The sequence below is a fragment of the Drosophila yakuba genome, chromosome 2R (assembly GCF_016746365.2).
Source record: "Drosophila yakuba strain Tai18E2 chromosome 2R, Prin_Dyak_Tai18E2_2.1, whole genome shotgun sequence".
Taxonomy (NCBI): Eukaryota; Metazoa; Arthropoda; class Insecta; order Diptera; family Drosophilidae; genus Drosophila; species Drosophila yakuba.
Genome location: NC_052528.2, coordinates 9,740,158 through 9,767,476, shown reverse-complemented (window position 1 = coordinate 9,767,476; position 27,319 = coordinate 9,740,158). Strand labels below are relative to the sequence as shown.

The 27,319-nt window shown below is 46.1% G+C and overlaps 1 protein-coding gene across 19 annotated transcripts in view; it reads right to left on the bottom strand.

The window, feature by feature from the left end:
• LOC6529894 (microtubule-actin cross-linking factor 1) overlaps positions 1-27,319 on the bottom strand; it is a 75,257-nt gene that overhangs the window by 18,992 nt on the left and 28,946 nt on the right. For 7 of the 19 annotated variants that reach the window (XM_039372755.2, XM_039372756.2, XM_015197006.3 and 4 more), the window contains 10 exons: positions 21,483-21,762; positions 20,508-21,421; positions 20,079-20,447; positions 18,929-19,847; positions 17,962-18,592; positions 17,716-17,851; positions 16,674-16,757; positions 15,746-15,967; positions 11,161-11,291; positions 10,420-10,882 (listed from right to left, as the gene is read on the bottom strand). In XM_039372755.2, coding sequence (XP_039228689.1) covers positions 10,420-10,882; positions 11,161-11,291; positions 15,746-15,967; positions 16,674-16,757; positions 17,716-17,851; positions 17,962-18,592; positions 18,929-19,847; positions 20,079-20,447; positions 20,508-21,421; positions 21,483-21,762 — 4,149 coding nt within the window. Of the gene's footprint in view, positions 1-387; positions 10,883-11,160; positions 11,292-11,428; positions 11,627-13,825; positions 13,966-15,745; positions 15,968-16,673; positions 16,758-17,715; positions 17,852-17,961; positions 18,593-18,928; positions 19,848-19,976; positions 20,001-20,078; positions 20,448-20,507; positions 21,422-21,482; positions 21,763-21,922; positions 22,686-25,168; positions 25,318-27,319 lie in introns of those variants that run through there. The other 12 variants (XM_039372752.2, XM_039372751.2, XM_039372753.2 and 9 more) reach the window with 9 other exon arrangements.

The following is a 27,319-nucleotide window of genomic DNA, read 5'->3' as shown; positions in this document are numbered from 1 at the left end:
CCATGCGCTGCAATATAAGAGATTTGCAAAATAATAATAAATATGATTTGCAAAGTAAATTTGCAGAATGCTTCTTATTTTTTTTCATTGTGGAAAGCTCACATCTTGGTTAGTCTGATGATAAAGAGTTTGAGATTTAGGTAGAGACAGAGATAGACAGAGAGAAATAGAAAGACAGCGCGCTGATCAAAATGTCTTAAAAAATCGAAATCAATATCAATAGTACAATACCAAACATGCCACGAACAAAGCTTTTAATTTAGAATTAGAATAATTTTGCTGTAATTTCTTGCAGTAATTCAATAATTTCTTGCATTCGCAATTCCGTATTCGAGATCGGTGTTGATAGAAATTGAAAGAGTACACCTGAACTGATCTGAGACTTACCCTCTGTTCTGCCGGCAGGAGCAGACCCTTCTCGGCGGCCTTCACTAGGTCGATGTTGTTCTTCGGCTCATTGGCGTCGGTTAGGCGTCCCTCGGTGGCATCGATGAGCCCACTGCTAATGGCAGCCGTCAGTGGGACAATGACCCCAGTGCTGGGGTCACGCACCACTGTCGACGAAGGATCGACCAAACCTGAGCCAATGGCCTCGGCCAGCGTGAACTTGCGGCGCCGGATGATGTCTGGATGCATTTGGAAGGGATCAACTAGGCAGCCATTGGTTGGGTTGTACAAGTTGAAGGTGATGGCTTCTAGCAAACCGAATGAGCGCTTAGGCGTGCAGATCAGGCCACTTTCGTAGGCCTCTTGCAGGGTGCAGAGCTTCGAGGTCTGGGTGTTGAGTACGTTCGCCTTGTTGGCATCCATTAAGCCTTTTCGGAAGGCCTCTGGCAAACGGACCAGCTTGGCCTTGGCCAAGTCCTTGACTAGAGCGGAGTCGGGATCCACCACACCCGCACTGGCGGCCTCCTTGAGCGTGTATACCTTGGGCGTCTCGATGACAGTCAGCGAATCGTTTGCGCTATCGTCGCTGGCTGATGCCGCTGGTGCGGATCCAGGTCCACTCGCTGGCACATAGGTCAGCATTCCGGTCTGCAAGTCCAGGCACTTGGACTCGGCCGCCTGGTCAAAGGTGACCGGTTCACGTACGTAAACTATTAATGTGGGATCGAAGGCAAAGAACAGGGCCTTTGGATCCACAAGTGTGCGCTTGGTGGTGTCCACGAGACCGCGTTCCACGGCTACCGAGTAAGGCAGGAACTTAAAGCTATCGAAATCGCGAACGAGCGCGGTCTTGGGGTCGATTATGTTATAACGAATGGCCTCTTCGAGAGACATTTCACGAGGTTTGCTAATCACAACGCTAACCGGTGTTTGACTTAATAGTTCGACGCTATCCTGGCGACGCACCACGTCATTGCGATCGGTTAGTGGCCGAGAAATGGTAACTAGAATTCCGCGCGAAAGTGCCACGTCGTAGTTATAAGCTGACTTAGACTTGGGATCAAATACTCTACCCTTGGTCACATCAATATCCCCGTTCTCAATAGCTTCAGTCAGCGGCAACTCCTTACCAGTAAGTTGGTTTTTGAATACGGTAGTCGCGGGGTCTATGAAACCCGAATGTATGGCTTCGATTAAGTCGAGATATTCACCGGTTGTTGGATCGCAGAATTTGCCTGTTTCGGGGCGATAAAGTTGTTGGCGCAAAACGAGTTCAAGGCTGAGAAGGCGACGATTGGAAACAATAAAACCCTTGGCCCTAGCTGCCTGGAGATCTAACTGTTCCTTGCCCAGATTGTAACAACCACTAGAGTCATCAATTAACTGCTCCTTGATTGCATTGGCTAACCGAAGGTACTTGCCGGTCTCGTGGTGTTTGACTAAGCTGGACGACAAGCTTACTACATCCTCCACGCATGCTTCGTTGAGATTAAGTTTGCGATTTGTGACTGGATGCAGAACCTTACGTGTGGAAGTTTCATAGAAGCCCATCGACAGTAGTTCGTACAGACCAAAGCCGGCGTTCTCAATGTCCACAATTAGGCCCAGGCTTAAGGCCTCGCCCAAAGGAACAAACGAATTGCTTCCCGGCTCCCGGAAGACACCTTCCCTTCTATTAATGATGCCATTCCTACAGGTCTCGCTAAGAGTGTACATCTGTTCTGTCTGCTCGTCGAAGTAGCAGGGCAGGTGAGGATTAACCACAAAACTGCGCATGCTCTCGAGTAATGTAATCTGGCGACCAGTTCTGGGATCGCTTAGCTTTCCGGTTTTGTCGTCGAATAGTCCCTGATGAATTGCTCTCTGAATACTGATAGGCGCGTTGACATCCATTAGGATTCCAATATCAAAGGCGTGCTTAAGGGTCATGGTCTGGTTGTTATACAGTAGCTTGGAATTTTGGGCATCGATAATGCCATTGTCTTTAGCGTGCGTTAGGTTCAGCTGCTTGTACAGACCAGTCTTGAAGTCCCTGATCTGCACACTATGCTCGTCTAGTAAATTAGTGTTGAGGGCCTCGGCAAAGTTCAGCTTCTCGCCCGACTTCGGATCGACAAAGTGTCCGTCCACCTCATCGTAGACATTCTTCACCACAGCCTCAATAAGACGTAGTGGCTTCTTGGCTTCGACCAAAATACCCCGATCGAATGCTTCCTTAAAGTCAATCGAGTGATCATCGGTATCCCTCACTGTACCATGTTTACTGTCCACGATTCCTGTCTCAGTGGCCACCCCAAATGGAATGATCTGTCCCGAACCTACATTGACGACCGTCGAATCGGGATCGAGGATGCCTCTACGAATGGCACGTTCAGTTGTGAGCTTCTCGCGGGTCACCGTGTTGCTAAATTGACCAGTCTTGGGGTCGTAAAGACCACGGTAGACAGCATCGGGCAAACTGCGCTTTCGCTTGGGCGGGATGAGAATGCGATTCTCTAGGGCTTCGTGGAGGGACAGTTTTGTAGAGGCATATGGGTTAATCACATATCCCTCAATCGGGTCAAGATAACCCTTTGCGATCGCTTCTGTAATGGAAATAATAGACTCTGTCTTAGGATCAAGCAACACCAGCTCCTCGGGATTAATGAGCTTCTGGGCAATGGCGGTCTTCAAGTCCAACTGCTTGTCGTCGATGGTGAACTTTGCTGTTGAAGGATCGTAAAGACCACGCAGCAGACAATCGACCAGGGACAGTGGCTTTTTGGTGCTTATAAGGTAACCCTTTACGAAGGCCTCGTCGAGACTAATGTTGGGCGAACTCAGTGTTCCTCGAACAGTGTCCAGAAGACCCACCTTGGCCGCCTCCTTGCCGGGCAAAATCTTATCGTGATCGACATCCTTGACTAACGTCGTTTCTAGCTCCACAAAGCCCATTTCAATAGCCTGCTGAAGAAGAATCTCCTCGCCGGTGACAGGATTAAGGACCTTGCCAGTGCTGGGCGTGTAGTATTCCCGCTGAAGGAGCTCTGGCAGGCTCCAGGTGACGTTGTCGGTTTTCAGCAAACGCTGTTGTACACCGACATCGAAGGGCACCAGAGTGTTGTTCTTATTGTCTTTAATTTGGCCCGTGGCGGGCAGCACCAAATCGTCTTCGATGGCACAATCCAGCTTGACTTCCTTCTTTGTAACAGTATCCACAATCAATGATATTTTGGGGTCAACTAAACCAATTTCAATTGACTTCTGAACATCAACTTGATTTTGACTCTCTGAGTCGAAGAGTTTTCCCGTCTCGGGGTCGTAAAGACCTTTGCGAACGGCGGCTTCCAAGGAAATGGGTTTGCGTGCACCGGGCACTAAGAAGCCCAGCTGGAAGGCCAGCTCCATGGGAATCTCTTTTAGGGTCTGAATGTCTATCACTGTGCCCGCCTGCATGTCTACCACCCCCAACTCAATTGCCATACGCAGTGGAATCACCTCACCGCTGACTGGGTCGCGCACCGATATCGACTGAATGTCCAGCTTGCCACTGTTGATGGCCTCAACAATGGAGCAAACCCGACCATCGTCAAGAACCACCTGTCCTGTCTGTGTGTCTATTGTCACGTTCTCGATGCCCGATGGCTTTTGCTCCTCGGGATTGGCTCGGATAATCCATTGGCGGTCAATGCACTCGAAGAATGGGATTTTCTTGCCTGTCTTGGGATCGACCATGTGACCTGTGTGCCTGTCCAGAAGTGGACGCTCCAAAGCTGCTGTAAGAGTCTCGTATTTGCCGGTACTAAAGTTTTTCACCAAAATAGTTTCCGGGTTAAAAACATTCATGTCAAATACCAGCGTATGGAAGGAAATCTTCTGGCCAGTACTAGGATCAATAAAGTATTGATTCTCGGGATCATAGATGTTAAGTTCATACAAATTTTGCGGCGTCAGTTCCGTGTCTGCGTCTACCAGGTAAGACACCTGTTGCAAAACAATTAGTTTGTCGTCAATGATCTGTACTTCGTCTAATGGGCTCAGCTGCTCCTCCTTGAGTAGCGTGGAAACGGTCTGCGATTGCTGTTCTCCGTCTACTATCACCTGGCACTCATCGGGGCTAATCAATTTTTGGGAGATTGCATCGCCAATGGCCAGTGTCCTTGGCACTTCTCGCTTCACAGAACTATCCACCAATTCAGTAGGCAGTGTAACTACGTCCCGAGCCTCATCATCGGGAGTGCCCTCACTCGTGGATGTCGTTGTAGTGGTAGTCGTAGTGGTGACTTTGGTAACTAGTGTAGCGGTGCTGGTGGAAATTATCTCTGTTGGTAATTCTTCCACTGTCTCGGTCACAACTTGTGTTGTGGAGTGTTCTGGCTTTACCGTCTTTTCTGTGGTCAGGGCATCTACTAAAGCCTTGCCCGCAAGAACTGGTGCTCCTACAATGGCTAGAGCGCCAAGTTTGGCTGCATCCTTGACATTCTGCAAAATTTTGCTGCCACTTTCCGCTGGCTGTGTGCTCTTCTCTTGCTCTATGAAATCGACAATTGATTGATGTTTTTCCGGATTTGTCTGCGGTTGAATAATTTGCTCAAGATCGCTCGGTTGATGTAGTTTTTCTTCTTCAACAATGGTTGTCTTGGTGGTAATAGTCTCTGTTGTTTCAGATGTGCTAAATGGTTCAGCTGGGATAGTTTTCACCGGCTCCTGCTCCGGCGTTTTTCTTGCGGTGTCTACAATTTCTACAGGTTTCTTATCATCACCTTGAGTTATCTGCTTAATCTCTGTAGGTTGAACTAGGGATGAAGGCACCGGCTCATTCAAAGGCGTTTCCTTTACTGTGGGTGTACTCTCCGCCTGAGGCAGGGCTTCCGCACTGCCTAAAGATGTCGTTGTTGTGATAGTTGTTGTTGTCACAGTAGTTTCTGTGATGGTTGGTTTTTCGACAGTGACAACTCTTTCTTCAAGCACTATTTCACTAGTAGGTTCAGGCCTAGTGGTATCATCGCTCGTCTCATTCACCTTTACCGGTTTTTGGACGGCTGGTTCCTTAGCTTGCACATCCACAATGTTCTCAGATTTGTTAATTCCAGATACTTCTTCGACTGTAGGATGCTCATCGACTGTTTTTACCGTTGTGGTAATAGTTGTGATAGTTTGTGAACTTGTAACGGGCTCTTCAATTTCTGTTTTAATTTCGGTGATCTTGGTGTCTGAAACTTGATCAACGAATGGAGCTAGTGGTGCCGTGAAGGGAGGCTCAATTTCCGAAATATCTTCCTTTTTAGCGGCTCTGGGCATTGGCTCTGGCTTTGAAGTAGGTTCAGCTGAATGTTCGTTCTCACTGGTTGGTGCAGGGGAAATATCTTTTGATGTAATCTGTGCTAGCTGTGTAGTGTTTTCCTTGTATTCCGGCTTAGGAGTTAGATCTTTCTTAACTGATTCGGTGAATTCTGCATTTGGAGCTGGCTCGGGAGTTAGTTCCTTTTGAACGGGCTTGGGAGATGCCTCCGTTTCAGCTGGCCTGGAACTTGTGTCTTTTGGAACCTCCGGCTCATTCTTTGCTGACTCCTCGGAAGTTTGTTCCTGTGATATATTTTCTGGAACAGTATCTGTTTTATTAGTAATCACTGTGGTTATGGTTTCAGTTGTCTTTGAAACCTCTGTTTTATCTTCTGGCACTTTACTCGGCTCGACTACCACCGTATTCTCCTTAACCGTGGTCGACACATCCTCCACCACTACTGGCTCCTGATTTCCGGTTTCCGTTGTGGTACTTGATGTTGTAATTGTTGTTACTGTTGTGGTGGTCAAAGTGCTTGTTGATTCAACTTCGAACGGATCTCTTTTCTGTGGCAGCGTATCGGGCTTATCCTGCTGTTTTTCGTTGGCAATAAAGTTGGCAGTCGTGGAGCTGATAAAGTTCTCCGTTTCACTGAGGAGACTATCCACCTCACTTGGCACTTGTTGCGGCTGTAGCTCTTTGCGGCGCTCCGGTTCAATGAAGCTGGTTTGAGGTTCATTAGGTTTTGCAGTGGTCTTGGCATCTTCCGTGGGAGATTTCACAGATTTAATTAGACTTTTAACGCCACTTACGATGGCACCTCCGGCCAGTACAGGAGCTGCGATTACGCCCAGTGCACCCAATTTGGCGGCATCTTTTACATTTTGCAACGTCTTCGATGGCTCCTTGCTGGCCTTTGTCTCGATTTCACTCACAATTGGAACGGATGTGTCCTTGGTGGATTGCGTAGTGCTGACTACTTGCATTTCTTGCTTGCGGGTATCCGAACTGACCACCACTGTCTGGGTGCGCTCTTCCACAATTACAGTTTGATCGCCGCTGGTAACAACGGCGCCAATCGATTCCGGACTTTCGCCGGCCGCTGCTTTTGTCTCCCGAGTTGTGGATTCTTCGCGCAGGATTCCTAGCTCCTTAGCTTCCTCCAAGCTGCACACCTCGCCGGTGCTAACGTACTGAACTTCATTGTTCGAAATGAGAACGTAGCCTTGCATAAGCTCAATGGTTTTAGTAGTCACTGTGTGCACAGCACGCACCGTCTCCATGATCTCCGTTTTGGGAATGGGTTTTTGGGTAATCACAAAATCTGAGAGATTTTTTACCACCAGAATACCATTTTCCATAGCTTGTCGAAGAGGTATACGTTCACCAGTGGACGGAACAGTCAGGGTTTGGGAAGCCACATCGATGAGGTCTCGCTCCAAGGCAGTCACCACCTCAATAGCATCGGGCTTTGGTGAATATGGAATGGACATAATGAAGTTTTCTTCGATGGCTTGCTTGATTGGAAGTGCTTTCTTTGTACTTGGGTGCAGAACAACACGCTTCGACGGTTCCACAAGGCTCTTTTCCACAGCAACGGGGAATATCATACCCACCGGAGGAATTTCCACCTTGGATTTTTGCTGATCGTAGCTGGGATCGAAAAGCTTCTCTTCAATGGCTTCAGTAATGTTAAGTGTCTTGTTCTTATAGCTGAATGTGGAATCATCTGCATTGATAATGCCCTTGGTGATCGCCTCCTCTAGAGTGCATTTTTCGGGCTTATGTAGTTTTGAATGCGGATCCAAGACCTCGCAAACTATGGCCTCATGGATGCTAAGAGGATAACCACTCTCCGGATGCACAATGGTTTGTGTTTGCGGATCAATTAATCCCTGACCTGCCAGACGCGGCACAGATAAGCTCTTGGCCAACGGCATGAGAATATGGTTAGTTTGCTCGGAATCAATAATCTTCTGCTCCACTGCTTGCCTCAAATTTAAAACTCTATTGTTCTGAGGATCGATGACCTGACCGCGACGTCCATCAATAAGTCCCGTGTTTAGCGCCTCGGTTATGTTAACCACCTCTCCTTTGGGATTAGTAAAGTTACTTGTGTTTTCAAGTATTTCACAGGTTTCCTCGTCGATGATTCCCTTACGTAAAGCATCCTTCGGCTTGAGAATGACCTTGCGCATTCTCTGCAGGACTACAACCTTGTCCTCGACCGTTGTCGGTTCACTGTCAAAGGACCTTCCGCGATGCAACTGATCCCGAGAGACAATGCCTCGCTCGTAAGCCACCTCCACTGGAATTTGCTCGCCAGTTCGTGGATCTGTGACGAAACGCACAGTTCTTAGGGCTCCTTCGGCAGCAACCAATGGAGCACCTACGACACTCAATAGTCCCAATTTAGTTGCTGTGATCAAGTCGACAGGTTGTCCCTCAGAATCGAGAATAGTGGCTGTCTTGGGATCGTAAATGGAACGCGCTATCGCCTCTGTGACGGAAATGGGTTGCTTGGTTGTCGGATCCACAATTTTAATTAGCTGCTCATCCACCAGACCCTGACGGGCGGCTTCAAAGATATTTTCAGTCTCTCCGGTTTGCGTGAAGATCACTAGGGCAGTGGACGGATCATAGATGGCGCCCGGTGCAATTTGTAGGGGCTCTGGAGAAGCTAGCTCTCGTTGGCAGGTGAGCACCTCTACAAACTTGGGCGGGGCATCCTTCAGGGGTGTGGAGACCTCCAACACATCCGGAATGTTGTTTACTTTAGTGATGCGAAGTATTGTCTTTTGGTTGGCACCTCTTGTAGCCGGCACAGTTTCCAGAATGATCTTACTCTCGTCAATGGCACTGCGCATGCCCTGCACCTGTTTTCTGCTATTCGTATAGTTGCCATAACTGTCCAAAATATCACGTTCAAAGGCGGACTGCACGGAGATCTTGTCGCCAGTGCTGGGATCAATTACGGAAAGCGATAGCTTGTTAATTATCTGCTTGTTGATGCACTCCCCAAAGTTAACCAATCGATCAGTGCCTTGCACATGGAATACCCCCGTGTCTGGATTAAACAGGCGCTGCTCAATGGCGTCCTTTAATCGCCATCCTCCTGGAGGCAGCTCCATGATCTGACGCTCTGTTACATTTTGTTCGATATAGCTGGACTTTTCTAAATTGATAAATTCGGAGACTACACGATGCGGCTTTACTAGTTCCTGGGAAATTGGAATCTCCACCGACTTCTCGACGTACTTGGTGTGCTGTGTGTTAAGCTTAATGGGCTCTGCTTCAGGTATGATTTGCTTGGTCACAATGGTAATAGTGGATTTTGTTTTTTTCCTATTTGTTGGCTCCGGAACTGTTTGATTGCTATCGGGAACTAACAAGCCATAGTTTAGGGCCTGCTGCACTGAGTAAATATTGCCCGTTTTGGGATCTTTGAAGAGTTGTCTCTCCTCGTCAATGAAACCTTGCCGCACTGCCTCCGTGAAGGTGAGCAGCACACTGTCGACTGGCTCCTGGGAACCAGCTCTTATTGTCACATAACGATTGATCGTCCGCGTCACTGTTTCCGTTGTCAAAGTGATATTGAGCAAACTACTTAGTAGGAGAGCACCCTCGGGTGTGATAAACTTCCGCTCAATGGCTGTGTCCAGGGGCACTGTCTCCCCGGTCTTGGGATCCAAAAGATAACCAGTCTTCGGGTCAATCAGATTGTGATAGACCAAATCAAAGACGCTAAGCTCAGTGCCACTGGCATTTTGAACACCAATGCCGCGGCTAAACATCTCGTACACCTCCTGGCGCACCAGTCCCTCGCTAACAGCCACCTCTAGTGGCACCAGACTATCCCTACCCGTCTCTAAGGCAAAGCCCGTGCTCTTGCGACGCAAAAGGTCACGAGAGAGGGCCACATTAAAGCTTACATAGTCATTGCTCCTTAGATCCTTGAACCCGTCAATATCGAAGATCGAACGCTGCGCCACCGAGCTAATCAGACCGCGTTCCACCGCCTCTGGAATGCTGATCAGCTCACCGGTCATAAAGTCGCGGTACTTGCACTCTGCCGGCAACACGATGCCGTCGGCAATGGCCTCCTGAAGGGTGACCAATTCACCCTTACGTTTGGTGATGCACTTGAGCAAATTACCGTCGAGGACACCGGCCTCGATGGCCTGCATAATGCTCAACTTTTCGCGTCGCATGGGACTCGTGATCTGGGCCTGTTTATCGAGCAGGTTCAGATCGCAGATGTCCTTTAGCGTGTACGGTTTTACGATCAACTGACGGTTGCGCGCCTCTGCGAAGGTTAACTTCTCCTTGGTCACCTCGTTCACGTACCGACCCGTTTTGGCATTCAGAACGCCCGACTGCAGTGCCTCCTGCAGTGTGATCTTTGTATCGCGTTTCGCGTCCACCACTTCGCGCACACTCGCATCTATTAGTTGATTGGCAATGGCCGAATCCAGCCGGAACTTGTCGCCGGAGTTGCGATCCGCTATCCAGCCGGCGCCATCGACCAGGCCATGCGCAATCGCATCGCTCAGGCACAGCGCATTCGACTTGATTGTCACCGACTCGTGCCGGATGAGGTAGCCGCGCTCGTAGGCCTCCGCCAGGCTGATCGTCTGTCCGGACTTGACGCGATACAGGCCGGTCTTGGTGTCCACACTCCCCGCGGTAATGGCGTCGGCAATGTTGCGTGGATTCTCGGGAGAGCCCAGCTCCCCGGACGCTTGCTCTACGGTGATCGTGTTGTTTACCTTGATCCGCTTCTCAGCCGTCTCGTAACCGGATTCCGCTTCGCTAATCTCGCGCTGAATAACCTCCAGGAGCGACAGCTCCCGTCCGTTAGCATCTCGGCCGGCACCGGGCTCAAGCAACTGCTTTGCCAGCTGCACGTCTATCAGTCCTTGGTCGGCAGCTTGTTCCAGCGTGATGCGGCGATCGCCCACCAGCATCTCGCCAGTGCGCACGTCCAGAATGCGAAGCTGGATGGCTTCCCCGATGGTCAGAACACGACCCGTACGCGGATCGCGTATTCCGGCTATATCCAGCACGGAATGGCCACCCAGCTGTTGCGAGCGCTTGAGCGTCCGGATTTCATTGAATTGGATCTGCGATTGTGGCAGGATAGCGGTGCTAACGTCCTGACTAGCGGCGTCCAAGCCATCGCTACCGTAGACGCTCTTCGTAGAGCTTTTCGTTGTCTTCGTTGAGCTGATTCTGAAAGGATTGGATTATAACTTTATTAGTGTTGACTAGTGGTGACTCTTAATTTGAAAACAAATTTATATATGAAGAATTTATGGTTTAGATAAAGGAATGTATGACTGGAAATCTACATAAAAAATTATTCATAATTCAACGACTTGAAACAGTTGATTAAAATGAACAATTTTAGATTTTGGAATGCTGTAAAATTCTTTCTTTCTAGAGGTTATATATTTTCAACATATTTTTGATATGTATTAGATCCTTAGTACTTAGATACACGAACTTACTGTGTGGTGCTGTAGGTAGTGGTGTAGAGATCCTCCTGGCGCGCAGCGTAGCCATCGCCAGTTGGCACGCTGCCCGCACTGAAGTCAACCCTAAAGGTCTTGAGCGGTTTCTGTAGACTCTCAGCGTATTGCTAAATACCAAATGAAAGCAATTTCGGTTAGTAAAAGTTAACAACTGACTGGGCAGGCAAATTAAACTCGGTTCGTTGAAATCTTTGCGAGGGTATAACGGGGCAGCAGGGAAAGGGGAGGATAGGTGAAGTATTACCTGAAACTCGAACGCAAAGTCGTAGTCACTTTCCTCTGCCACTTGGACAGTCGTGGTTTGGGTTTTGGATTTGGTTTTAGTCGCCTTGCGACCCGATCTATGCTGAGGCATGTCTAAGGCTTTCGTTTGGTTCAGTTGGACAAAGTCATAGTCAGCAATTGGTATTTGTTTCGTTGGCTTAGGGGCTTCTTGAATGCACTGCGCGAGATTTAATTGTGACAAAAACAATTAGAGATTTACGAGTCAAGATTCATAGACAGACGCGTCACTTTGAAGTTGCCGTGGAGTCTCTAACTTATTTTGTGGAATGTTTACGGCATGCGTGAGCGTGATTTGATATGGCCGCGAGATAAAGTCACCGGCGATAAAGCAACTAAAAATACTTCCAAGATTGTCGAAAGACATAAACACAACAATTTTACGGTAGTCGTCACTGGACTTCTAGTATTAATCGGTCCTTAAAACAGTCCTCTCTTTGTTGACTCACTTAATTCATTCACTAGATTGGGTTCTTTGAGTAACACACAAGGATACATTTTTATCAGCCCCGCACCATCGCACACAAATCACACGAAGCACATATGTATAGTTAAGTGAAAATAAAAAAACGAAGAAACGCACACGAAAAGCAAACCCAAAGCCTTTATGAAAATAGAAATGACGCTATATAGGGAGAAGGCCTCAATCGCTCTGCAAATATGTAGTGCAAACTCTCTCAAGAGGCTCCAAGCATAATAAATAATAAATGGGTGATTACCCGGAAAGAGTTGGGGATCCGGAGTGCGTCTTATCGAAGGGATCTGGTAATTTAATTTTTATCTTTATTGGCCATTTGGCAGAGACAGTGATTCAATGGCAAATGACTGACATATGGCTGCAGGTCGTAGCCCCAACTTGAAATTGCATTGACGTCATACATATAACTTTGCAAGAGGGCTGCAAATGAAGTCATTGAATGCGAATCTACAAAGTGATCAACGTTTATGATTTGCATTTTCAAAATAAACAACTAATCTGCTGTTGCTGTTGATTTTCAAGGTTGCCCTAGAGTTGGTAAAAGCAACAAATAAATTATAATTAACGAAACACACACCGACACACATTTAGACAGTAAATACGAGTACGAGAACAATGATGTCATCAGAGTGGCGAATATTTGATTATAAATGAAACAAGTTTGTCGAGCGCCCGCACAGCGAGCAACTAAAGCTGAACTAAAGCACAAAATAATTCCCAATGAAGTGGGGTTTCATAAGCAAGCAGATTAAACAGATTCTTGGCCCTAATCGGCTGCGATGCGCTTGACACTGATAACATGACTAATACGCCACGTTGTGCCGGCTTCAAATGGGGGTAAGAGCGCCCAAGAGAGAGAGGAAAAGCTCTAACGAGAGCGTGCAGCATGCAGCATGCAGCCTGCAGCAATGGGACCTCGCCTTTGTTGCACTACGAAAATAGGCGCCTCCCTTTCGCTTCAGTGGAGGCAAAGACCCCAAAACGCTCGCTTTCATTCCTGATTTATCGTTAGAATGCCGCTGAAAATATATATATGCAATGAAGTATATATAGAAGGCACACGGAGGCATCTAGTTTAATCGATAAAATCAAAGGGAAAGTGCATGGTAGGCGAACAAACACTCTTCCACCGGCAATTCGGTGATTCCCGGGAAACCGATCGCTCATTTTAAAGCATCACATCATTTCTGATGGATTACACCTCATAGATTAGATAAGCGCCAGCCCTGACACTCCCGAGATCCTCTTGTTGATAGGAAGTCATAATTCACGCTAGTCAGCTACTAATCGAGCGGGAGAGAGAAACTCGATTTTTTGGCTTTTCGTTTTAAGTGCAGCATTTGATGGTTTTATGCAACTTATAATGACCCTAAACTCGCTGACTCACTACCGAATTTCAATCATAGATTTTCATTTTCTCGCTTTTTTGTGTGTGCGCTTTCATTAACACCAAAACAGACGGCCGAAAATATCAACATTCCGATTCTTGCGACATGTTCAAGGCTATATTAATAATGTATTTCTTTTATTTTCGTTTTCACACTCTTCTGTTTGCGTTTCGGTTATATTCGAGTTGTTGCAAAGCACTCGACGAGTGACTTCATTTCGGGCTATAATAGAACTCTTTGCGGCACAAATTCAAACGTGGGTCGATGGCGGCAGCGAATTTAAATTTCTATTAACAAAATAAAAGCGGACCAATGCGACACGGTTCGCATTTAATTGAAATTTAAGGCACCACGACAACGACACGGACACACTTTCTATCCGGCCGTATATGTGACATCATGTCTGCCCATGCGGCGGATGAGCAATGTTCTCTACTTGAGTTTGGGAAGTTATTTGCTTGTTTAGTTATCACAACTATTCACTCATAATTACACGCTCGATTCGAATTCAAATTCCATAGACTTCGGTTGCCAACAAAACCGGAGGTTTTAAAGGTTTTGGCCTTTGTTAAATTTCGTTCACCGGCAGCAAGTCGGCACACACAGCGGATACGCGACGTTACACAACCACGTCGCTTTCGGTACTGAATGGAGCAGCGCCACTCCGAGAATCAATTGGCCATGTGGAGAGCGAGCGAGCTTTTTGAGATTCGGACACAATTGCCACACACAGAGAGAGAGAGAGAGAGAGCTTAAAAATGCCGGCTAGTTTTCGGTGAGCATTCCCCAGCTGTTGCGCCAAAACATTATAAACAATCCATTTACAATGGCCTGAAATAAGGGAGATTGGGCATGGATAGGGCAGGGAGTTCGCGGCTGGAGTTGGCTCCAAATTAAAGTCGAAAACAATACACGGAAGTCGAGAACAAAGTATCAGAAGAAAAGATGAAACCAGTTTGTGCCGCCATCTAACCTTCTAAATAACTTATTTCGCTTTTCAGTCTAGTTAAGCCAGCGGAGCTTCTGCGCCCGCCCCTGCTATGCATATCAAGTTGGCTTGAAGGCGAAGTGGTAATGGAGCAGTTATGATGTCACTTTAACGCTCGAGGCGAAGGCAACACCTTCGAAAAGCCCCAAAAGATCCCAAAACAACAAATTCGGATAACTTTGAAGTGGATCAACTTCATACAATGAAATTGGGGCTTAGGAACTTCAATTTTACATTGATAGCAGGACGGCTTAAATCTTTTATACTTTGACCATTAATCAATCCCATTTTAATTTTTAAAATTTTATTAGTATCTTTGGCTTTTCTCACTGTAGTATTATTGATGCTGTCTGTTACAGCATAATGTCTCAATAGAGACAAAAGCAAAAAGCAAAAGTTGATTGAACTTATGTTTACACCATGTCCGGCGATCTGAACTCCAGTGGAACAATATGGTAATTGCCTCCTAAATATTTGCAAACAAATATTTTCGAAGCAGGCACATTCTGGTTGGTTGATAATATTCTTAATTGAATTTCTGAGATGGAGCGGCTAGGAAATAAACAAATTAAGAACCAGTTGAACAAAAATAGTCAAAATAAGAGGGAACTGGAATCCAAAAAAATACAAGAGAAGTTGACAGATGGCGACAAAGACGTTGATGACGTTGCCTGGCATTGAAATTCGAGTATATAGGAATCCATATGAATGCTGGGGCCTCATTAATATTTATAGAATTCGACGTCGTCATTATTAATTTCGAATCTGTCACCAATTTGCCTAATTGGTCAGGCACATGACAATGTCTATCGTTTTTGTTACTCTTTGAATTGAAACTCCTGACATAATGCAATAGTTATAAATAAATTTGATACATTAAACAAATTGCTGCATCAGTCGACAGCGCCGATCAACGACGGTCACAATGACAGAAAAAAATAGTTTAAATTTTTATAAATTAATCAAGTTGTGATTTATGGCGGCAACACTTCAAGCCATTGACGGTATGTTTGGTCAATTCGCCAGCTGATGTGATGTCATTATGCGGCTGCTTCTGCCGTTAGTGTGCACCGATTCTGAAGGTTAATTCAATAATACCAACCGTCGGGCATTCGGAGCGGTAACAGATACAAATACAGATACAAATAGAAACATGCACAGATGGAGGAGGAGGTGGAGGAGATACAATGATACCACAGAGACGTACGTATTTGCATTTGAAAACTCGACTTGACTTGTAGAAAACGAAAGCATAAAAACTCGTTTTCTGAACTTGAACCCCGCTTTACTCGGCGATTACGAAACAATTGAATACTTTGAGCCTAACCCCAGCCAACGAGGTAAACAAACAAAACAAAAATAGACCCTGACGTCACCACCTCGCAAAGATCCTTTCAACGGGAAAGGGTCACCTGGACTACTCACCAGACCATCGCTGCCATTGACTTCGATTGCAGTTTTTAGCCTCTGCGACAGTTGTTCCAGCAATCTGTCGTACTTCGTATTTAGGTTGTCCAGACGTTGGCTGTAATACTGTGTGGCGCCCGGATCGCTATCCGCCGGCCGGAGATCCCGGCGAGGCGGCGAGAACGACGGACGGGCCTCGACCAGCCAGTCCACGAAGCGTAGGCATTTACCATCGTAGATCTGCTCCCGAAGTTCAGGGTCCCACGTTGACATTGTTGTTTTGTTGATTGGTTGGTTGGGTTGGTTCGTTGGTTAATTTCGGTTAAATGTTAGTAATTTTGTGTGTTAAACAAATTTGGTTTTATTTTTCAGGAGGCAAGGAAAGGGGGATTGTTGATATATTTAGTGCTTTTTATTTTATTGATTAATCAATACGAAATTACTTTTTGGTAAAATTGCTTTTTAATTAGTTTGTTTTGTAAGTTTGGTTGGTTTGTTGTTTGGTTGTTTGTGTTTAAGTTTGTTTGTCAGGTTGTTTCTGTTCCACCCAAGTGTTATTGACGCACCTTTTACCCGCAAGATAACTAAGATTTGGAGCTTACAGTCCGGTAAATGGTTTAAAAAGCAGTAAATATATTGGAGATTCGGTAGAGAAACAGCTAAGAGGTGTATAGGGCTACAAAGTGTTTTCTTTTCGAAAAAAGAAGGGATTTTGGTGTTCGTTCGAAATATCAACAATCACTCGACACAGTCATACATAAAGTGCTGGCACTCGGCCACCAACTGACCTATCGCAACCCAACTTTGGCTAGGCCTAGTCCATCGAATCGTATGACAAGCGATCGAATTGCACATGGAGTGTGCATCTGGAACCCGCGGATGTCGGGTTACGATGGGTCAGCCGTCATCAGATCAGTCATCTCACATCAGGCATTCAAATTTTTACCTTGGCTTCACGTATAAGTCGTCCTCCAGCTACGTTGACATTTTCGATTTTTGGTTTTCGTTCGATTGCAGCTCCGAGCAGTTTCTATAGGTTGCGAGGGGTATTTTTGGTGTTCGATATTTTCAGGAGGTTTTTTGTTTGTTTTTTATAATTTGATCATTTTGTGTTGATTTATAGGGTGTGTAATATTTGATTGTTGTGTGAAAAAGTTTAAAATTTTTTTTGGTTTGGTGAAAATACAAAAATTAGACAAAAATACATATACAATTAGTTTTCAACTACAAATACGATAATACTGGGTGAATAAGTATATATGTAATGTAGGAGCCCATATCATTTGACATTGGTCTGTGTATAGGTGCAGCTTATAATTCTAGGGGACAAGACTACAAACATAAAATAAGGTAAGTTTCAAAACTACTACACAAATTTGGTATCAATTTACAGTGTCGTGGGAGGGGGGAATATCGCTACAGTTTACGTATATGGGTATTGTTGTGTAGGTGGACGATTTGGCCACATTTGGAGGTCCGTCTGCTGTGTATATATATGTACATATGGTATGCTTATGTGGGTTGTGACCAGCACTACATGTCAAAGACTGCTGTTGGATTAGACAAGAACTACTGCTAGAATACGGACGAGGGACTGGAGATTTGCTCTCTGCTTGTGGGGACAGTTAACAAATGGAAATGTAGTACAAAAACAAAATACAAAATATATAAACACATATAAAATATATATATAGGAGTACGGAGACGTGTCCAACACCGGCAGGTTTAATACCAACAAAAAATAGGAGCAACAACTGTGGGAGCAAACTACTTTGGACGCGGGTCAATGGCTACTACGGTTTCCATTTATAGCCTATGTATATATACTTTGTGTTTGGTCTGTGAAGGAAGATCTCTGAATGAGACTCTATAGGGCAGCTAAAACTCAGAAAAACTGTACAAGGATCTATGTAGATCTAGAGCTAGAGACTATCGCTTATCGAAATGCTAATCTCGTTTTTTTACAGAGGCAATGTCTTTGTACTCACGTCTAGTTCGTACGCCGAAGTGGCGGTGGGCATGGCGGACAGTCCCTGCGTGGTGCCATCCACCCATGATTCCTCCACTTGCACGCTCGACTGGAGATTCTTCATCAGCCCGATAGCCGTTTCGCATGAGCGCATTCTTAAAAAGTAAAGTAACACGTTGTTAGAGAGGCAGGTTCATATCCATCTGTGGTCGCCAATGAGGCGACGCCCGCACAGAAAGAGAGCAGGTGGCGCCAGTGGACCTACCTTTCGCCCAATTGATTGCACACCGCACTCCAGCGCGTGTTCAGGCGCTCCACGTTCGAGTGCAGTCGCTTTAGGTCGCCCAGCACCTTGGTTGGCACTCCCATGCGTCCCAGCTGATCGGCCGCATCGTTCATTTTATCCATTTGCGGCTGCTGTTGTGTAATGATGTCCTGCATATGGTTCAGTTGCTTAAACACCTGCTGTAGGCCCTCAGTTGTCGATGGCAGATCCTGGTGCCTGGCCAGCTCGTTCTCCAGCTCGGAAATCACATGCTCATTGTCCTCCAGACCAGCCAGCGAGGCCTCAAGCAGCTTCAAGCGGTCCTTGTGCAGGCCACTCTGAGTGTTCAGCTCCTTCCACAGCTCCATGAGGTTGTCAAGGCTCTTCTTCAGCACTGGCGTCTTCAATGCAATCGTTCGGAAAGTCTCCTGCAGATGCTTCAACTCAGGCTCCAAAAGGTGCAACCTGCGCTCATAGTCCGAATGAATTTCGAGCACATGCTCCAAAGAGTCCAAATCACGTGGCAACGGAGCCAGTATAATCTGATCCAGCTCACGGGCCATGTCTTCCAGTTTGCTCTTGATGGCAATGCATTCCTCGGTGAAGATGCGACTGGCCTGTTTGCTCTCCTCTGCAAAGGATAAAAAACGATTAATATTATAATAAAAATTATAAAATCGTTTAGATTAGCTATCCCAGAAGTGCACAAGATTACCCCTTGTTTTGACACTTGCGAACAGCTTCTTCATGGTTGACTAGGCTTGACAAGACTAAGTCGCATTCTGTCTTCCTGCTTGCCACTTGCCTCAGAGAAAACACACAAGCATTAAATTCAATTAGCTTCCATCAATTAAACGTTTTTGACAGCTGGCGAGCGCCGTCAATTGAAAAGCGAGGCGAAAACTATCTCCTACCCTTCGAAAACCCCTGTTAATACCGATACCCATACGAGTACTCCCACACTTACCTTCGGCGCGAGCACGCTTTTCGAACTCATCGAACAAGCGATTGACCTCGTCCATTTCGCGGCGCAGGCGTCGCAGCTGCGGATCGTTTGGATCACCCTCGCTCAGCAATTTGTCGGCATCGTCGTTGAGGGCACGTCGGATGGCCGTGCGCTGCTCAGGACCCATGGCCAAGAACTGGTCAAAGTCCCAGCCCTTAACCACACGAATGGTGGCGAAGATCATGTTCTGGCGCAGACGCAGATGCTTCTTCTGCCACAGAGCTACGGATCGATCGAACAGTCGCTTCAGACGTTCGGCGGCATCGATGGCCTCCTGGTCGGGAGGTGGAAGTAGCAGGCAAGCTCCCGGTATTGGTCCTTCCTGACCATTGGCGGTGCGCACGCGCCACTTTACACGTCCGGAATTGTCCAGGAGCGTTACAGTCTCGCCCTTTTCGATCTGCAGTTGACCCTGCTGTTTGTAGGCACAGATGGCCTGCACGGGTCCTTGTCGATTAACCGGCTGGCGTCGCTTGTTTAGAGGCACCACTGTCTGGGCCCTTCGCTGCAGTGTCGCCACTGTCTCGCCAAAGGCATTCAGTTCCTCGCGCAGATCCTGCATTCCCCTGAGAAGGGTTTCACCCTGGTCCAAGCCAAAATCGGACTGTGAGAACTTGCTGTTGAGTATTTCGTCACGCTTGGCCAGCCACTGCTCGGCATCCTTGATCTCGCCAAAGAACTGATGGTACTCCGTGGCGTGTTTCAAATGAACCTCCAAGCAGAGAGTCAGCTGCAGTAGCCATGCCCATTGTTGTTGCAGGGCTGTCAGATGGGCTTCGATGCACTTGGAGGCCGGATGCTGTTGGTTCAACAGGGCTTCTCCACGATCCAGGATGGTGGCAAAATGCATCTCACGCTTTTCCAGTTCGGACATTAGGTTCTGGATGGCCATAAAAATGGTTTTATTAGTAAAGATTTTCAAAAGGGTTTTGTAAGTGCACTTGGTTGGTTGCTTGTTTTTGCAAAAGAAAATTTTTCATGGTATTTGTAAACCAATTTGTGGTCTTACCTCGTCGCCATTACCAAATGCACGCTTGTAAACGGATAGAAGCACAACACATATATAAAACTAGCTCTAAGGGGATTCATTTGGGCATAAGCCACCACTTACCTCGTAGTACTTGTGCACGGAGGGAAGATCGAGTTGTTTGTCCGCCCAGTCGCGCGTAATCTCCACCTGCTCCTTTTCGTTAAGCCACTGAAGTTCCGCCGAGGCCTGTCCCAGGAAGTGCTGCAGCGAGTCCAAATCGGACAAACGCTTCGTCGAGGTGCTAAGCAACTCGGCGTACACCTTCTGCAGCTGATTGAGACGCTGCTGGTACAATGCCAGCTCATCTCCGGAGAACTTGGTCTGCTGGCGTTCGTCGTTGAGTATTTTCGTGTGGAACTGATCAATGATCTTGTGCTCGTGCTGTTGACGATCCAGTTCCTCTTTAACCGACGGCAGGTCACTGCCATAGTCAGCGGCAAGCAATTGTTTCTGCAACAAGAAAACCGTCGTTTAATTGATCTTACTTGTACTTGATTTACTTGTACTTACCAACTTGTTTTGGCACCACTCAATGTGCTCCTGGAGATCGCGGAAATGGGGATTCGTGTCGATCTGACGGGACTCGACCACCATGCGCGTTTGACGCGTCACCGTGGTCTCGTGGACGGGATACTTCAAACCGGACAGCTTCTGTACCAGGTTCGTGTGGAAATTGGTGCGCAGTTGAGCCCAGCGCTGGTGCAATTTGTTGACCTTCTTGTGCAGCTCACTGACATGGGGATAGCGACCCTCGTTGAGCACGTGGCAGTCCTGGTTCATGTCCTGGATGGGTTCCTCCAGGTGCCGGATCTCGGTTTCAAGCGCCTCGACAATGCTCTTTGCGTCAACGGGATGCAGACGCTCGATGCGCCGACCCTCCTCGCCAATACGAGTCTCTAAATCGGTCAGCTTCTGATCTACATGCTTAATCTCGCGCTGAACCTTATCGGCCAGTCGTTGCAGCCGTTCTAGTCGCTCAATTTCCTGCTGAAGAATAATCTCGCGATCCTGCAGCGCCGTGTTCATGCGATACCACGCCTTCTCGATGGCATCCGGCCGCAGTTCGGCCTCTACGTCGACTTCACCAACCGTTTCGAAGTAGCGCTCCAGCTCCTTGTAGATCTGAATGAGCTTGGATTTCTCGCGCTTGCGGGCGCTCACTTCCTCGCTGCGGAAACGCTGCAGATCGCTCAGCAGACGCTTCATCTCTATAAGCGTAGGCGGGAAGGAACGCTCCTGCAGGTAGGCGGTCTTCTCGCGGCACCAGTAGATGAACTGCTGTGCCAGGTCGCGGTATTCATGCACGCGACGTTGTGACTCCATGTCGAAGAGTGGATGAATAGACGGTGGCTCCGGGAACACATCGTACAGCGATGAAATGTACGTGATGAGGGACTTCTCATCCGGCTCGTTGGTATCCACATCTAAATGAAAAGGTTTGCCATTAAATGGATCAATGGATCAATATATATATGGTTAACTTACCCTCAGGATCCAGCAGGCGCGTAACTCCGTACTCCTTCTCCACAATGTGGAAGGCGGTCTCCAGGCGCTCCCTTGGCCGATCGTTCCTTGCCTTTCGCCAGTCAAGCAAGTCCGGTCGGTTGCGGTGCACCAACGCCGAGAAAGCCAATCCATCTCGCCACGACGATGTAAAGTCGTTGACACGTACGCCCGGATACCGAGCAGTGGAGCGACGTGCCCAGCGCAGCAGAGCCTCCCGAGCGGATACGTTGTCCTCTTTGCCCACAACAATATCGGAGATCTGCGCAAAATGAAGTTGAGTAATAAGTATAAGAGTTTGAATTCAAAACGAAAGACAGTTCATTGATTAATTTGTGCAGAGCAAAACCGTGGTCGCCTAATTCAAAATTCCCAGAGGAGAGTTTGTTATCCTGTGTTTCATTCCGAAGTTAGATTTTTACCTCTCTGCGCTGCGTGGACGACGACTCTATAGCCGGCGGCAGGGCGCGACGATACTCCAACTCCGAGCTACGAATCATTTTGGCCGGAGGCAACAAATCCTCGGCAGGCTGAGCATTCTCCTCCGCTCTGCTCAAAGTGGTCACTTTTCGGACAATGTGCGTGGTTACGCGGCGATGGCCATTGGGAGCCCTTTGCGATGTCTTGGTGCTCTCCACACTGGAGCCCAAAACCTCCGTGGAGATGCGTTTGTTTCGCGTCACCTGTTGATAATGGGTGGATGACGACGGAATTGGCCCAGCCGGAACGAGAGCTCTGGTTTCCGAAAGGCGACGTGAATTGCCAGCGGGATCTTGGAAGGTCACAGTGCGCTCAAAGTTGGTTCGCTCGTGAGGAACGCTTCCCAGGGGAGATACACCTGGATAATCCGTAATAACCGCCTCCACAGTACGCTCTCTCTTTGTCTCATGACGATACCGTAAGCTGGAGTCATCGATATTGGTGGTTATTGCCGGGCCTCGGGAGGAGTGGACCACTTCGGATCCGCTGCTCAGAACATCGCCTCTGCCGCCATTCGTCTGCCGCACGAGTTGTTGTGTGCGCTTCAGCGTCGATTGCGAGCTGGAGTGCATGTTATCGTAATAATCGAACTGCTTTCGCAGTTATCGATGCTTTCGTTTGTTTCACTGTGTGTCGTTTCGTTCTAAGGTTCGTTAGAAAATTGGTTCGTTTTGCCGCGTTTCTTTTGCGCCGATTTTCGTAATTCTGGATGATTGCCAAAATAAGTTTAATTATTTGCCGGTCCTTACAATTTGAGTTTAATTAAGCCAAACCAAAAGCCAAAGTCAAATCCCAAACTAGCACCGGATGTCTGGTTCTCTGTGGCATTGCCCTGGAGTTGGACAGAAACCCCATCGAGAACTGAAGTGGAGTAAATTTAACCGAACGGAGCCAACGTAAAGTGAAGAATTATGGGGCGAGGTGAGAGGGTATGCCGTGGGGAGGGAGGGGGGCCCATTGTTGTTGCGAATTATTTATTGTGTTGTACGTACACATAATTATCCCAACTGTCTGTCTGTCTTGCTCTTGGCGCTACTTTGCTGCTTCTTTTGCTGCCGTCATTTTTTTTTCATTATATTTTTTTTTGCAAAAATACACACATATTTACGGCAAAAAGTTAATGTACACCGCTGATTCATGGGCAGAGATTCATTAGTTTCGGAACACGCAAGCCTATTTTGCATAGGAAAATGGGGAGAGGAACGATATGGGAGTGGAACGGGGAATATGGGAATACATATTCACTGGTTTTTTTGCCTTATAGGAAGTGTAAGAAAAAGTTGGAATATATTATATTACCACTATTTTAATTATGAACTTTTATATGTAAAGGGGTATGTATCATTATCGCTAAATATCGCTACATACATATTGACTAAGCTCAAAGATCTATTACTCAAATCTAAAATAGCAGAATTACACATATTCCACTTACTACAAATTTATTTGCAAATATTTAGGGTCAATATTATCAGAACAAACAACAGCAATTGTTGAAGTGAAGGGGCAAATAATTCGCAAGTGTGATAAATTTAGAAAGAAACAATGCAGCAAAAGAGGAGAAAATGCGAGAAATTACTCTTTTAGGGCTGCACTTAAAAAGTAAACAGGAAGTGAACGAAATGTTTAGGGTCTCTATAAACACAGCTAACAGTTGGTTTACGAAAGGGCGACTACATTTTTCAGAATTGCGAAACATATTGGTACCGCCATGTAACCGCCTCTGCTTCTAATGGAAATCTCTCGATTAATCTATATAGCTCAAGATCAATAAAACAGTTGGCTAGGCTAAAAAGATCGCCCACCCAACGAAAAGCACGACAAATGTTTGTTTTGCATTGGTAATGGAGAACGGACTTTAACTGGAGGTTATGCATATGTATGTAGCTGCGTTTCACGCCTGCGCAGAACCGTGACAAACAAATACACATATCACAACCATTCACATCCATCGCCACACTACCAAAAATGCTAATTGCAGCGTTTTAAGCACACTATAAACGATCTGCGTTGTTTTTATGTGATTATGCCAAAAACAAAATAGTGATAGAGAAATAAAAAAAATACCTGGGGCTCCAGCGAACAGCTCGAAAAAGTGTCTGTGGAGGCGTCTCTAAGAGGCGTTAATGGCTTGACATTCTCAATGAGTCGTTTGAAAGGCGGCAAAGCTCAATCTTGTCTTTGCCTATTTTGGGTTTTTGGCTACTGTTCAGAGTTTGGAGATGTGCGCTTTTCAAAGGTGCCTGCCAATTTGCATTGCCCCACGACAAGGAGCATTAATTCAGAAAATGATTGCAACTCGAGGTTATAAATTTAATGGATAATGCACTTAAAACCAATCAAAATTTCAAAACACAGAAACAGAAATTAAGCTTCGGAAGGTAGAAGACTAATGGGCATGCCAACTAATTTGTATTTCTTAAAAGAAATGGCTAAAATTCCGGTTTTGGCGACTTGAAGTGCAATTAAGAAAACATAAAATGTAGCGAATCAAACACTAAATCACTTGAAAGTGATATCTGAAGGGAGATTCATTATATCCAAAAGAGATTCATAAATTAAAGCTACTTAAGAACGGAAGAAAAGCAAACTACAGACCGTAAGCAGTTAATTTCGATATGGGTGATCTTCACTAGCACGTCCAGATTTAGACGATTTGTGAGCATATAAATTAGATTTAATAAAGCATCCTCAGACAACGAGACAAACAATAACCACTTGAGGAGAGCGTTGAAAATTGCTAAATAACATACGAGACACACACGCACAAAAAATGGTTTTCCAAAGCTACGAAGTGGAACAGCGGCGAAAACCAAGACCGAAACGATATGGAATCGATGGCGAAAGGGAGGAGGCGGGAGATCAACAGTGGGGTGTACGTCATTATTTTACAGCTATTTGACTCCGTTCGCGGGGCATTTTGTTTGCAAACAAACGAACGAATTGAAACAAACCGTGCCCCGCACTTTGGCAATAAAGTCGTCATAAAAAAATAATTGAAATGCAACTCAATTGCGGGAGATTGAAATCAATTGAAATTGGCGGCATTTAATAAATCAGAGAAGCAGAGCGATTATAACGCAAGATTCTGACATCATGCGAAGTCGCATTAATTGATTGAAATCACTTTAGGGCTTAGACTTTGGTTTTGACGTTGGTTTAAGGGGTTTTCTGGGGCACACACACACTTTATAAAGAATTTCCGGGATTTCAAAACGCGTTCCCGTAGTTTTGGAATAGTTGTGGAATTCCGCGGTTCCCGAAGAACGCATGCAATTAATTAATTTCTATTTGTTTTTTGCAAATATTTATGGAGAGGGATCGTGAAATGTGTGCGGCGGCGTCTCGACAACAACTAAAAGCGATCGGGCCAAGTTAAAATGCTTAAAGTGTGGCTTTGGCCAGGTGTTGACGCTTCTGTCGGCGTCAGCGTCGACGTCGCTGTGCTGCCTTGTTGTTTTTTTTTTTTGTTTACGGGCAAGAATAGAAGCTGAAACAAAGTGGAATTGGCACATTGCGATCGCTGCCTGCGTTGGCGTTCGCGTCAACGTCGGCGTCACGAGTCGCACAGCTTTACAGTATATGGAATATATGGATATGGAATCGCGATCGTGCTGACAGCTGTGCGTGTGCGTGTGTAGTTGTGTTGGTGGCAACACTCCAACACTGCCATCCCCGTTATGGCCTGCTGGCTTCGCTGCCAACGCCACTGCCGCTGCCACCACCTCTGCCGCCATTCCACCTGATTCTGCCACCGCTGCGGTCCCTCTTTGATGACGTATTTGCAACCAACACCTGTGTTTTTGCCGCCGCTGCCATGGCAACGTGGACGCCGACGGCGGCAGCGACGCCCACGTTAACCCACACACATGTAACGCAACAGCAACAACAACAGCACAAGGGCAGCGAAGCTTGAAATGCCCTTACAAACTGGATAATTGTTAATAAAGACATATATGTCATTTATAGATTCCCACTTTTATCAAAAGATCTATGCGAATTTAATCAACCGAACTATTTAACCCCTTTCACATAAAATACTATAATAATCTAAATCTGATTAGGCATAGAATAATTTCTTAAGGGTATGCTAACAGTTATGTAAGCTGTACTATCTGAACTAAGTGATTAAATACGAAAACTCAATTGAGCACTTACTTTTACCTGTTAAATAATGGATCTAAATGCACAAACTATTTAAATGTTTTAATAAGCTAATTGAATACTTCCGCTGGAATTTTGATCTCTTACTCCCAGGCTTACAAAACACATAAAGCCAAGCTAAGCCCAAAAAGAGATGGTATTATACAACACCGGCTTCAGTTTTCCCTCTCTTATTCGAAACTTTGTTGTGGTAGCCGCAACTCATTCAGTGGTTCAGCAGATCCAACCAAAGTCGGTAGTACGTCATCCCATTTACGTAGAAGTACAAGAACACCAGACCAAAGAATAATAATTATAATGGAAACAAGACGGAGAACTTGATGATTTGAGTGAACAACGCAGAGGGCAAAATATAAATGAAGAAGTAGTCAAAATGATAGTGGATTGTGAACAACGAGTTTTGATTAAAAGCCCAACAAACTAAAAATAGTAAAAGAACGAGGAAAACAGCGATTCGATATGACCCCATGGTATTTTTGGGTCTTCGCAGTTTGAATTTCAATCTCATAACACATCACGACCAACTCATTACATCGCATAGTGACCCAAAAAGACGGCAAAAACAGAAATGACCAATGATGTTAACAGGTTTCACTCACGGCAGATGATAAAGGGCAGCCGCAAAATGGGAAATGGCAAAGAAAATGGGAAAGACGGGTAAGTCACTTAAAGAAAAGTGAATTATTTTGTATGGATAAAGTTCACAAAAATAAATAACCTTATACATTTTTTCCATCTTATAGGTATGTATTTTCGTAGTATAGTAGTAAACTTTTCGATACCCAAAGAAAACTGGCATTTATGTAAGACTGTAAGGGAAGCACTAGATTATAATTAATGCAAATAAGCAGCAATCACCGACACATTGCATGCATTTCTCCCATCAATCTCCGGCCAAATAAGGCATGTAGTTAGTCAGAACTTTTGCAATAATCTTGCACTTAGAAAGTCCAACGGATTCAAGTGGGTGTCGAAATCTATATGTGAATATGCGAGGCTGTGCCAACCAGACGGAAGTGAGTTTGATTTGTGTGTGCTCAAGATACAAATAAACATTCGACACACTCGCTCGCGTACTGCCAACATGGGTTAATTAGCATGTTACATGGCTTAAACCCCCGATGGCGATGCCCTATATGGAGTAAAAGGCACTGACTGCGGCGACTACTACATCT